Source organism: Gobio gobio (assembly GCF_949357685.1).
Source record: "Gobio gobio genome assembly, chromosome: 22".
Taxonomy (NCBI): domain Eukaryota; kingdom Metazoa; phylum Chordata; class Actinopteri; order Cypriniformes; family Gobionidae; genus Gobio; species Gobio gobio.
The window spans coordinates 19,031,942-19,045,941 of NC_137118.1; the positions used below are offsets into that span (position 1 = coordinate 19,031,942).

The 14,000-nt window shown below is 38.4% G+C and overlaps 1 protein-coding gene across 3 annotated transcripts in view; it reads left to right on the plus strand.

Annotated features, from left to right (window-relative positions):
• rabgap1 (RAB GTPase activating protein 1) overlaps positions 1–14,000 on the plus strand; it is a 135,092-nt gene that overhangs the window by 44,611 nt on the left and 76,481 nt on the right. For all 3 annotated transcript variants that reach the window (XM_079804875.1, XM_079804877.1, XM_079804876.1), the window contains 5 exons: positions 246–403; positions 2,929–3,039; positions 3,400–3,466; positions 9,324–9,426; positions 13,618–13,787. In XM_079804875.1, the coding sequence (XP_079661001.1) occupies positions 246–403; positions 2,929–3,039; positions 3,400–3,466; positions 9,324–9,426; positions 13,618–13,787 (609 nt within the window). The remainder of the gene's footprint in view (positions 1–245; positions 404–2,928; positions 3,040–3,399; positions 3,467–9,323; positions 9,427–13,617; positions 13,788–14,000) is intronic.

The window sequence follows — 14,000 nt, forward strand, 5'->3', positions numbered from 1 at the left end:
CTCTCTAAATGACTACTTGATTGTTGGACAACTAGTTGACCATCCTGTTGAACATACCTATCGTGTGTAGAGTAAACCGTTAAAACAGCAGAGGTGCAGCTGTGTATTTATATCTTTGTGTGCTAATGAGTGCGTTGATAACTTGAGAACAGAGCGACTGTGAGTCACTGTAATACAGCCTGTGTCACTGGAGACTGTTTTGACTCCAATCACTGAGATGTGTGTGTGTGTGTGTGTGTTTGTAGGTCAGCCGAATACTCTACAGCTTTGCCACAGCTTTCCGCCGATCAGCCAATAAAGCGCCACTCGCAGCCAAGGCTCCGCCTCTTACGCCAGACAGCGATGTCTTCACCTTCACCGTCAGTCTGGAGATCAAAGAGGATGATGGGAAGGGCACATTTAGGTAAATCGCTTTGCTTCTCTCCCTCCATTAAAGTTAATTCAGGTCTCCCGATTCCTCCCCGTACATATCTGCGTTTAACCCCGGAGGTCTCATCTCTAACTGCATAATTGAATTAGGTGATATGTTCTGGTATCCAGCCTTCGGAAGTCATCTGCTCTGTTTTGATGAAGGAAACGATAAAAATAGAAAAATCTGCAGTTCCTCCACCACCTCTTCTCTTTCTCTGAAGTGTCGACACATGCTTCCTGTCATTTATCATCCCTTACATCTTCGCCTCATTCCTCCGCCCTACACAGAGTTCTATTAACACAAATTTGCTGCAGACCTGCACTGTACAGCAGTGGAAAGATCTTGCTTCAAAGGAAACATTTCCTTTTTTGACTTGTTAACATATCTGTAAAGAATAGGGGTGTAACGGCACGTGTGTACCGAATGGTTCCAAATGCAATCTTTAACAGTTAACAGTCGGCTTGTTTTAAGTGTGGAACATACTTCAATCTGAGTTCTCACTCAAACATATTAAGTATTCAGTCCATTTTATCTCGAAATTCAAATGATAAATGCCGTTTTGACGCTCTTTAATGTGCCGTGACTGATCACTGTATAGATGCGCGAGTGAACGCGATCATTTCTTCCTAAAGAATAAACATGAATTAATATCTTAAGGTATGCTGAGAATACATTACAACTTACTGAAATGTATCAAATGTCGTGTAATCGCTCAATCAGTATTTCAACTGTGGAAAGACGTCAATAAAACAGCTTGTAAACAATGTCACGTATCACATTTACCTCAGAAGTCATTGAGTGTCCACAGCTGTTAGTTCTTCTAGAGAAATGAACTCTTTCCTTAAATATATGCACTATATTAGCCTATATATTCATTATATTCTACTGGACCTGTTAGTGATGTCTTGATTATTTAATTTATTTTTAAATTAGTCTGTCATGAAAATGACACACACTGGGTAAATTATTATATTTCAACAACGAATTGCAGTAAGAACATAATTTTATGATTAGATTTAGAAGTTAATGCAAAAACTGTCTTATGTGAAGTTTACATGTTTGCATACAATGCGTTATTTGAGTGTTGATTATTATATCTAAACATAAATATCAAATCAATTTAGGCTAACAGTTTCGGTTTGTTGTTAACCTTTAATATAGTAATGTGCAAGTAAGGCCTCCCTATGTAGTTTACAGAATTATCTTTAAGAAACTTTTAGTTATAATTGAATTAATTTAAGGACGGACACAATTTTTTCAGTAAACCACTGTTCAATAAAAATAAATAAAGCAATTTTGTAAAACTGCTGTACCGACCCGTACCAGACCGTGACTTCAAAACCGAGGTATGTACCGAACCATCAGTTTTGTGTACCGTTACACCCCTAGTAAAGAAGCATTGTTCAGGGTGACAAGTACTGACACACAGCTCCCTATGTGTTGAATATTATAATTTTAATATTACAGTTAAATAAAAAAATATAGCAGTTTGTAAACCTTTTAGTTGCCTATATAGTGTGTTGACCCTGGCTTTTTCAATGCTGCACAGAAAAGGCAATAAGAGAGAAAAGTATTTAAGGAAAGGGCTAAAGTGCCCAAAATAACCTCAATGTCTCCATCAGCATGAGCTTGATGCTCCAGAGAGACTGTCCCTGTTATAAATGGACTGTAAGTCACTTTGGATGAAAACAACAGGGGGAAAAAATGACAGAATTACCTTGAAAGGTCCTTTCGCTCCATTTGGATGCAAGAGACGCGAGTTTGTTTGTACAAAGATTTAGTTTTAGTCTTTGCTTTTGCAAATACTATTCTATATATATGTACTGCCAGTCATATTTTCTTTACTAAACAAACTTTGGACACATTAAATTAGTCAAAAATAACAGTAAAGACATTTTTATTACAAAAAAATCTGTTTAAAATAAATACTGTCCTTTTGAACATTCTATTCATCACTAAATAGATTCAGAATATTCATCATTGATAATATTTAGAAATATTGAATGATTTCTGAAGGATCATATGACATTGAAGACTGGAGTTATGATGCTGAAAATTCAGCTTTGCATCACAGGGATACATTACATTTTAAAATATATGTATATACAAAACACTTCTTTTAATTGTAATTATATTTCAAAATATAACTGTTTTACTGCATTTCTGGTCAAATAAATGCAACCTTGGTGAGACTAGAGACTTCTTACCAATAATCTTGCTAACTGCAATTGATTAAAAAGTAATCTAATTTTATAATCGTATTTATAATCCTTATAAATGTCACAACATTTTCATCAGCATTTTAGTTACTTCAAGGTTTTATCTTCAATTTATGATAATTTCATTAAAAAGAATTGTGTGAGCATCTAATGAGAATCACCATTGAGATATTTTTTTCCAGTTATTTGCAAAATATGCTTGTGTCATCAAAATAATAACTAAATCTTTTTATTTTGAGGTGAAATCTGTGAGATTCACCCAAGCAGGTGTTTGAAAACTCTCTTTGTGTCCATCAGTGCTGTATCAAAGGACAAGGACAGACAGAGCTTCAAACTGCGGCCAGGCATGGACAAAAAGATTGTGATCTACGTTCAACAGACGTCCAACAAAGAGTTGGCTATCGAGAGGTACGTGCTTTGCACAGTGACACAGGGTCTCTCCACTGAAAGGACATCCTCTTCCAGAAGAGCTCCATGTCTCCCATAACAACCAATAATTCATTCAATAATGATAAACTTGCACTGAATTATGTGTTTTCTGAGCTCGAGTGTTCCTTTCGGGCCATGAGAAAATGGAGGATGGTTTTTCTCCATGATGACTGATGTTGTGTTGAACTGAAGCCAACCCTGCCTGAATGCACAGCTGTGCTTTTCTGTTTATATAGGTTTTCTCAGGCTCAGCACCCTCAAATGGGTGTGCAGAGCTTTACAGTTAATGTGTAGTTCCTCTGCGGTTCTGTTCCAGTGAGAAATGTGTTTATGTTTCAGGTGTTTTGGTCTGCTCTTGAGCCCGGGGAAGAATGTAAAGAACAGTGATATGCACCTGCTCGACCTGGTAGGTGGCGTAAGAAAAACCTGCATATCTATTTTTGGAATAACTCCACTTATCTGTACCCTTATTTTTCCTCGATCAATGAATTACTTGATTAATTTCTTTATAATACTTGATAGCAGTGGTTCTCAACTGGTTTGGCCATGGGACCCACATTTTTCCATGGTCATTAAGCAGCGACCCAAATTTTAGGAATTGAACCAAGCAAATGTATTTCTCGAAAATGGTTGTCTCACACAAGTACCGTACCTCTTTACTTAAAGGCAGGGTAGTCAATTTCGGAGAAGGTAGCAATAGCGAGCTAGCTTTGAAAGCATGAGACCCCACCCTCCCTTCAGAGTGTCTCCAAAGCCACGCCTCCTTCAAAACACATGAACGACAGAGTCTGCAAAGCGTCACAAGATAAGAAATTAAATTACCTCATGTCTCAAAGCACATAACATTACAATAATAATGAATGTAAACAACTTACAGAGCTCTTACTTGTACCACCTGACTGCTGCAGATTCATTTCAGCGTTGATAGTATTGAGATAGAAACACAAAAATAACGAGTCTGAGGATATGAACAGCTCCGGGTAGTCAACAATGTCATGGGTTGCCTTCTTGTAAGTACGGTTATGACATGGCGTGAAGGCATGGTGACGTGTGTCTGCGCGAGTAGGGTGCGCGGAGGTATGGCAATACATATGTTGACTGGCAGGTAGGACATCCTATCATTGCATTCGGACCCAATGCAATGATTGGACGATTATTTTTCGGTCCGGAGGCTGAACCGGACATTTTTTCATATTTAGACCACTTTTATTATTGATTGCTACCAGGATTTGAAGCAACCAGCATAACAAAAATAAAGATAAGGCTATTAAATAAGCAGTCTCAAACTAGTTTTTGTTAAAACAATGAAGTTAGTAAGTTGGTATGACCCACCACAGTCATCAAAAATATAAAGAACAGCACAAAGTGAAAATAAAGCATCTTGCATATCTGCATCTTTCCCACGGCGTACCAGTTATGTAATTTATTGGTACTTTTTGGTAATTTCATGACTTGCTAATTGACAATGTAACTAATAATTTGATTCATTTGTTACATTTATATAGCGCTTTTATAGGCACTCAAAGCGCTTTACATAGCCAATGTGCAGCATCCACCTGGATGATGCGACGGCAGCCATATTGCGCCAGAACACCCACCACACACCAGCTGATTGGTGGAGAGGAGACGGAGTGATGAAGCCAATCATATATATATATATAAATGCCGGGGTTACACCCCTACTCTTTATCGAAGGACATCCTGGGATTTTTAATGACCACAGAGAGTCAGGACCTTGGTTTAACGTCTCATCCAAAGGACGGTGCTTGTTACAGTGTAGTGTCCCCATCACTATACTGGGGTGTTAGGACCCACACAGACCACATGGTGAGCACCCCCTGCTGGCCTCACTAACACCTCTCCCAGCAGCTACATAGTTTTCCCAGTTGGTTTCCCATCCAGGTACTGACCAGGCTCAGCCCTGCTTAGCTTCAGTGGGAAACCTTGGGCTACAGGCAGTGTTAATTTTGACAGCATATTTTGATTTAGTTTTAGTCATAGTCTTTTGACTAAAATGCCATTTAGTTTTAGTCATATTTTAGTCACCTGAATGGTTTTTAGTTTTAGTCTAGTTTTAATCGACTAAATCTACAGTAGATTTTTAGTCTCCTAAAATCGAATGAGTTTAGTTAAATTGTAATACATTAAGCATTTACGTATTACATAACCGACTGTCACTTGAACTGACATTTTGACATCATTTTGTTTTTGGCAATGTTGATATGGCTGCTGGCAACTACGATGTTGCATGCTTTTAATTATATTTGCTCTTTATATAGTGAAGTGATATACAGTGTGCACCCTCACATTTGCTCGCAGCAAGAACAGAATAATGTCTGAAAGAACAGAGGTGAGAGAAGTTTTGAAAATAACGTATAAATAATGACACTTACATATCCTGAAAATAACTCATCTGACAGGCACTCTTTACTTTAAACCGCGTCTGACAGAAAAGTTAACAGCTCTCACTTGTGTCTTTCAAAATAAAAGTCTCGCATTAGTAAAACAATTAGACGTTTTTTTGTCGTTTCTTTGATTACACACTCCACAACCCACTCAAAATGGTCTTGCATCCCATTTTTGGGTCACGACTAGGGCTGTCGCGGTTATGAAATTTACCTTGCGGTTATTATGGGTGGGTCAATAGCGCGGTCTGCGGTATTACCGCCGTTTTTTTTTTTTTTTTTCTAATTTATTCTGATTTATTGTTGAGTTATGTAGCATAAATTGTTGCTTTTTAACTGACAAAGAGACACGTTTTAAAAAAATTTTGTTTATTGTTAAATGCAAAACAGCAACAAGAACATGCCTTTTCCCATTAAAAAAATAAAAGAAATCAAATCATTTTAACGTATCACATGAAAAGAAGCAATAAGAAAATTCATGTTCCATTTTGAAAAACGAAAGAATTCGAAACAACGTTTGAAAACAAAACCATGTGAAAATACAGAGAATAAACAAAATTTGACTTAAGCGTTAACGAAAGTGATTTAGACCTGGGTTATCATGTCCTTGTTTCGCGCTAGGAAAACCAACATTATTAACCTTATGTGGTTTCAGGGAGGATCGCATGGGGGTAACGATATTCCCCGCGGCACTGAAAACTCTTTCTGATGGTGTGCTCGTTGCACAAATACACATGTATTTGCGCGCGACTTTGGACAGCAGCGGAAATCTAAACTGATTATCGCGCCACCAGGACAGTGGATTCGCGTTGGAGTCGATGCACTCCTCATGCAGATAGCGACTGAGCTCGTTATCTGCTCGCACTCTCTTGGGTATGGGCGCTGACGCGGAGGTTGTCCGTGACTTCAGTTGGTCTCCAAGAGTCTTTTTCTTTGCTGCAGGTGGCACCTCCATTTGCCCTTCGTCTCCAACCACTGACGCACTGGCAGCGGTCTCTTCGTCCTCCACTCCCACCATCTATTCGATGAGTGCGGATTTTGTCTCCGTGTCATTGATATAATTGTCCCTATATCGAGGATCTAAAAAACTGGCCTTTGCCAAAAGTTTTTGTAAGGCAGCTGGTTCATACTTCCCCTTTAAAACACTACACATTTTGTGCTTTATGTCCGATGTTAAGGTGGTATCCTCGCTTGATGGTTTAAGCATATCTTCTGTCAGGAGTTTCAGGATGGGTTTGACAGAAGACACTGTAACGTAGCTTTCGCCAGACAGCAGATCCGTAAACTCAGCCGCGGGTTGGGTACTCTTGTATCATTATTAATTTATTTAACATCAAATGCACATGAAGAATTGTAAAACAGGGCCAAAAAAAATAAAAAAATAATAAAAAAACTGAACACTGCGGTTGCCGCGGTTTCTGCGGTTGCTTTCCTTCCTCTGCGGTTGGCTTGTCAATAGCGCGGTTTTACAATATTGCGGTTACCGCGACAGCCCTAGTCACGACCCACCAGTTGAGAAACGCTGCTTTATAGTATCCTAGATTTGAATGAATTGAAATGTGATTTAATTTTTTTATTATTGTTACTTAAACAATCTCTATTCTGATAAAATAAAATAAAAATTGTAACACTTTACAATAAGGTCTCATTTATTAAAGGGGTCATAGAATGACATTTTTGTACAAGTTAATATGATTCTTTAGTGTCTAAATGAAAAGTTTGTAATATACTTTAATTAAAAAATTCTCATTAGTATTGTAAGAAAACACTCAATTTACCTGGTCAAAACCAGCTCAGTTTTCAGCAAGTCATTTCAGTGTATGTGACTTTAAATGATAATGAGCTTTGCTCACCCCGCCCCCTCTGCTCTGTGGGGCGTTTGGTTCGACCCGACACAACACCACAACACACGTGGAGTGTTGTCTTGACAACATTTGAGGGTATATTTTCGAGAAATAATGGCAACGGGAGTCTCTGAAGACACATCTAAGCAACCTTATCATTTTGAACCGGAGTCGGACCAGGAACAGATGACGAACCCATCGAAGTTCGAACAGGACGTTTCTGAATGGTTGGTTAACGTCATGTCACTTTGATCTATCTTTGTACTGGCAGAGTAGCGTAGTTGCTATGTGTTTACTGATGTGTTAGTTCATTGACAGATTGATGTTATGTTATAAGATTTTTTTTTTTTTTTACATTACTTCTTAATCAGTAACAGACACCGTTATAAACCATGTACAAAAGTAAGCTTAGTGTAGTGTTACCACGTTAACTTTATCACCCGAGTGCACAGTTTGTAATAACAAACATAACGCGTTGTTCATTATAAACGTGGGATTATGAATTATATTGAGAACGTCATACACAGAAAGTATGCCGTAATGTAACTTACCCTGTAAACTTTAGCCTCATTCATCGTGAAGCGTGCAAGCGATTTGCAAAGATTAATATAAAGGTTAATAAAACGTTACACTCACATCTTCGATCTTCCTGAGGTGCAGCAGGAACACGATCCTTTTTTCAAGAGCAGCTTATTAGCAAAACCTGCTTTATACTGACACTCGTTTATAAAGCAGTCTGCTGAGAAATGATTGCAAACATTGACGTTGATCGGGGGGGAATATTCCCTTCTAAAACAAAACTCAGCACTGCAGCCACTGGGTCTTCAGCAGTTCGGATTTAGGAACATCAAAATGACTGCTGTGTTCGTTATTACACCCAACAACACAACACCACAATCGCTTAGACGCCATTCTGCTCCAGAGTATCAACAATGGCGGACTGATGACAGCTCGCTCAGGGCGGGTCTGTGTTGAAACGCTGCTGTCAATCAACAATCTTAGGAGGGGCGTACACCGTGTAACGTCACACGGTCAGACGGCTCGATTTGAGACAGGGGAAAATATATAAGGAGATTAAAAAAAAACACTGGATGTATTTTTATCATTATAGGATGGTTGTGTACAGGCACTGCCAACACACATTTCCGTATAATCAACTTGTAAAAGTGCATGTACCATTCTATGACCCCTTTAACATTAGTTAACGTATTAACTAACATGAACTAACCATGAGCAGTACTTTTGTTACTGTAGGGTAGGGTTAGAGTTCATCTTTGTTAACGTTAGTTAATAAAAATACAGCTGTTCATGGTTTGTTCATGTTAGTTCACAGATTTTAATAATGTATTAGTAAATGTTGAAATTAACATTAACAAAGATAAATAAATGCATTATAAGTGCAGTTCATTATTAAGTCATGTTAACTAATGAACCCTATTGTGAAGTGTTCCCATAAAAATAAAGGAAAATAAAGTCTGCATCCAAATTTGTGTATCAGGTTACATCGTTTTCAAGGCTCTGGCTGAATCTGTTTACTTTTCCCTGCATATCCTTTGCTGATTTGTATTTTGGATTTGTAAAATCTTATCAATGACAGACTTCCATTTCTGTGGAAATCTGTGTATTTTTTCTATGTTCAGTGACTGGGTAATCTGGCATTAGGGTCAAGCAAGGATAGATGTTAGACAATTGACCAAACATTTATTTGTTTTCGGTGAAATACGTCTTGTAGCTACAACCAAACTGTAACATTTTAGTTCTGAAACAGCTCTTGCTTGGCCCGTGTGATGATGTTTTTATGAGTCTGGAAGTGTTGTCCTTCATCATGTTAGTTCTGCAGACAATGCCAGCGATCAGGAGTTAAGATTTTGGCTGGGACTGCCCACAGTTGGTTAATTCATTGTGAATGAACCACAGCTACAAATGAAGTTTTTCTGTGAACTCATGACTTTTATATTTGTTTTATCCTCTCTTTCTCTTGGCTCTCCTCACCTAACCTCCGCCCATCTGTTAGGAATCAATGGGCAAGAGTTCTGATGGGAAGTCTTACATCATCACAGGGAGCTGGAATCCTAACACTCCTCAGTTTCAAGCCGTGAATGAGGAGACGCCTAAAGGTACAGATCCGTACACATGCTCAGTTTGCAGGAGATTATGCTCCAAATAATTTTGAGGTCGTCTGATGCTGATATTTTTGGAATATTGTCATTTAAACCATAAGTGATCTGGAGAAGTTGTATTTAGCCATTGTGCCCCAAAAATTCTGAAACATTTTTCCTTCTGAAATCAGACGGGTTTCAAACATTCCGATTTTTAACTGACACACTCTTGGAATGCTGCCTGCAGTGAATTTAAGAAAAGCTAAGAGGCGTTGTTAAAACTCCCTTAGCTGTTCTAAATTCACTGTAAACAACGGCTTTAAAAGGCTTATTGCTTTACTGTACAATGGTGTTCTAATCTGATTGGGCAGGCAGCATTCCAAGAGTGTGTAATTTAAAAATCTGAATGTTGAGTTAATACAAATACAGTCGTTCATGTTACTTCACATTGCATTAACTAACAAATGCAACTTTTGATTTTAATAATGTATTAGTAAATGTTAAAATTAACATTAATAGATTAATAAATGCTTTAGAATTATAGTTCATGTTAACTGATGTAGTTAAAGCCACAATATGTAATTTTTCGCTGCTAGGGTTGCTTATTCAAAACAAAGGCGTAGCTTGATGATGCCTTGATTTGTGAGCTTTTATTATGCCGTAGAGTAGACGACCGCTTCGGCTTCTTCCACTCATGCGTATGTGGGATAACGCAGCGCTGTTTTATCATATTTTATACATTATTTGAGTCTGTTGAAAGTTATGTTATAATGCTTCTCTGTGCATTAGCTCGGCGGCTACTATGAGTAACTTGTTGCACACTGCAGTAAGCTTGGTCGATAATTATTACCGTAAAACTTCAAATAATAGCCCGGGCTTCTATTTACCCAAATCGCCAAACTGCACTGGCTTGTATTTGAAACAGGCGTCTATAAGAGACAGGCCTTTTAATTTAGTGTTGAGATGTTCAAGCATGACAGTAGGAGGTTACCACATTATATTACGTTTTATTTATACCGGTAATTAATTCGAATGTGTTTAACAAATCATTTAATGTAAGAAATGTCTTAGATTATTGACAGCACAAAAAACAAAATGATGTGACAGCAATGGGCAGAACAATATAAGTTACTGCTAAAATCCATCGAGCATATGAACTTGTTGCCCGAAACACATCAACAAGAAAGAAGGAAGGCCACCCTGTAAAACAACTGCAATCATGTGATAGAAAATTACTCTATTCATCACTATCATCATCCCCGCGATCCTCAATTACAAGTTAATTGGCGAATTCCTCCTCCTCGTTGCTCTCCTCCACTTTTCCCTCTCCGGCCTCCGCTAACTCTGCCTGCCTTGCTTGCACTAACAGCTCCCGCCCAGATGCGCAATGCTCTCCCTCTTTGAAACGATGGATAAGGTGATCCTCGCTTCCATCAGAAGCTACTGTCAGGCCACATACCTAAGGATAACATCCCGAAGTTAATGAAATATATTACCGGTATCTCCTCTTTCTCCCTCGCGCACACACACACACACACACACACATGTGCGGCGCGCGCAAGCATACCTTAAAGGAATTTTTCAGCCGCTCCGTATCCAGCTTTTCCCTCGCTTGAAGTACCCAGGAAACCAACAAGCGGCGAGCTGGGGCCCTCATATTTCCTCCAGCTGTGTACTCTTTGTCCACATCCCCTGCCATCCAGTTGTCATAGGACTCGTGCAGGCTGGCTTTGAATGGTTGGTTCCATACGACGTCAGGGGCCTGAATGTACTTTGTACAGCCACCGGGTATCACAGCCGTGGTTATGTTGTAGCCCCTTTTGAGCTCAGCTTTGGTCGCTGCGCTGATATGACAGCGATATGAATCCCAGGCTAGGAGACGAAGGGCGAAGTTGAGCTTTCCCACCACTCTCTGAAGCCAGTCTGCAGTCAACTCCTCGTTCATCCATCCATTTTTGGACGTGGCCACCACCACCCCACTGATATTTTGCATTGATTTCACCTCCTTGATCCCCCCCTTTGAAGACAATGTAAGGTTTCAATTTGATCCCGTCTGCTTTCGCAGCCAACACCACAGTTAAGTGGATCTTCTCATTGCCTGTGGTTTTCAGTGGAACACTGCGTGCACTGCATCCACCGTTGTAGAGCCCACCCTATCAAACCACACCGCTGTTTCGTCCATGGCTATAATGTTTTTCGGCTGTATTTTCTTTGCCTTAATAATCCGCGTTGTATATGTGACAAAATTCACCAGTTTCTCAGTGTAGTGCTTTGCGTCTTTCTGGGCCACAGTTGTGCGTCTTCTGACTGAAAAGTCGTTGCGCTTCAGGAATTTGTCCAGCCAGCCAGCGCTCGCAGTAAAACTCTCCTCATCCCTGCCGTCACTCACTGTTGCATACACTTCTTTTGCCTTGGCCCTGATCATTTTACGTGAGACTCTGAGATGCTTTGCCCGCATGCTGTGGATCCACTCACACACGCTCACCTCCAGCTCTTCACTGGCCTTCTTCCTCCCTCCACCTCGCAGTCTGGCCCTTTTGTCGTCCTCCTCGGACAGACTTTGCAGTTCAGCTTTATTTTTACGCCATTCTCGCACTCTCTTTGGATCAACCAAGAAATGTCTTGCCGCTCCCGAATTTTTTTTCGGCAAATTTGACAACTGTCAGCTTAAATTTCAAATCATACTTTTTTCTTTTTGTCTCCATGGTGGTATTGAGAGAATTAAGAAAAACTGAAGACTGACAGCTCATTCACACGGGGTGTCAGCGTTAACGCTTGACAGAGGGCGTGGCTGAAGCTTGCCGTTGATGCGACAACAGCCAATCACATTACGTTAACCTCTTTGTTATGTTGCCATAGTGATGAGTCGTTCATGAACGGTTGCGTCTGTCACGTGAAATCTAATCAAAACATAGAACAGACGATCTGACGGGTTTTAGAAGATCAAATACAACCCGATACTAAAAAACAGACCAGGCCTCTATTTGAGACCGGCCTTTATTTACCCAAACCTGTCGTCACACCAGGCGTTTAAAAGAGACAGGCGTCTATTTGGGACTCGGCTATTATTTGAAGTTTTACGGTATGTGTCTAATAAAACACATAATATATTAAAGTGTCTTTGGTGTTTCCATGGTTTCTACAAAATAAAAAATCGGAAATCGAAGGTAACGCAGGTATGATGTCATTGATAGGCGATAGCCCTGGTTAAAATTATTTCTCTGGATTTAAACATAATGTAAGCATACAAGTCAACAAAATATATAACATTGTTCTAGTGTTTTCTTTTGATATTTTAATCCACAAATCTTACATATTGTGCCTTTAACTAATGAAACCTTATTATAAAGTGTTAACATACATGTTTATGTTTGTAGAGTAATTTACAACAGCTTTGAATGCGGATCTGAATCAAGAACCGGAACTATCTCTTTTATAATATTAATTATTCTCACTTTATTTCACACTTTTTTTTTTGTTGTTGTTACTTTAAATGTTATTTTTGAAAGTTTTTTTCCGAAGGTTTGAAGTACTTTGAGCTGTATTCGATGTAGGTGCTATACAAACAAAATGTAAATTTAATAATATATATTTTTTAAAATAGAAAAATTATAATTTTTATGAAATATATCAGTACATCTTATTTGTATAGCACCTAATTATTAGCATGTATAATCATAAATATTTGTATTATTAAATAAAAATTAATTTTCTCTGTATAGTACCTTTCATGCATTGAATGCAGATCAAATGCAGATCATAACTTCATTAATGATGAAATTGCAAAATATTATTATTATTATTATTAATAAATATTTTTTACCTTTCGTACATCGGTGTAAAAAAACGAATTGGTAAAATATATTTTTGTTGTTGCTGTAATTACTCATATATAATATAATACAAATAATAATAATTTTAACAATTTAGTTTTTCCTGATGTTTGAAGTACTTTGAACTGCATTCAATGCACAAAATGTTCTATTCACATAAAATTTATTTTTATTTAATAATAAAAATAATAATAATTATAATTATTTTGTAATTTAATTATTATATGTTTTTTATAACAACAACAGAAATAATAGTAATCATTTTATTATTATTATTATTATTATTATTATTTGGAATTCAAGAAATTATTGTGAATGACATTATGCATGAACTCGACTTATACGAGTATGCTTTGATGACTTATGTTTGACACAGATAAGTTCATGTACATGACGACGGCGGTGGACCTGGTAATCACAGAGGTGGAGGAGCCTGTGAGGTTTCTGCTGGAGACGCGGGTTCGAGTGTGCTCACCCAATGAGAGGCTCTTCTGGCCCTTCAGCAAACGCAGTTACACAGAGACCTTCTATCTCAAACTCAGACAGGTGAGGACGAGCAGAGATCAGGGCTTTTTACAGGGCTGTTTTGCTGGAGAACTAAAAATATGTGCCTCAACTTACAGTGCGAAATACAATTAAGCTAACAAACTTTGAATTGAATTGCTTTCAACAATTTCAGCCAGCATTCACATTAGGAGGACTGGGTGCTCTCTAGGTTTTGTGACAAGGCCATAGTATGAACAAGCTTATGGAGATACT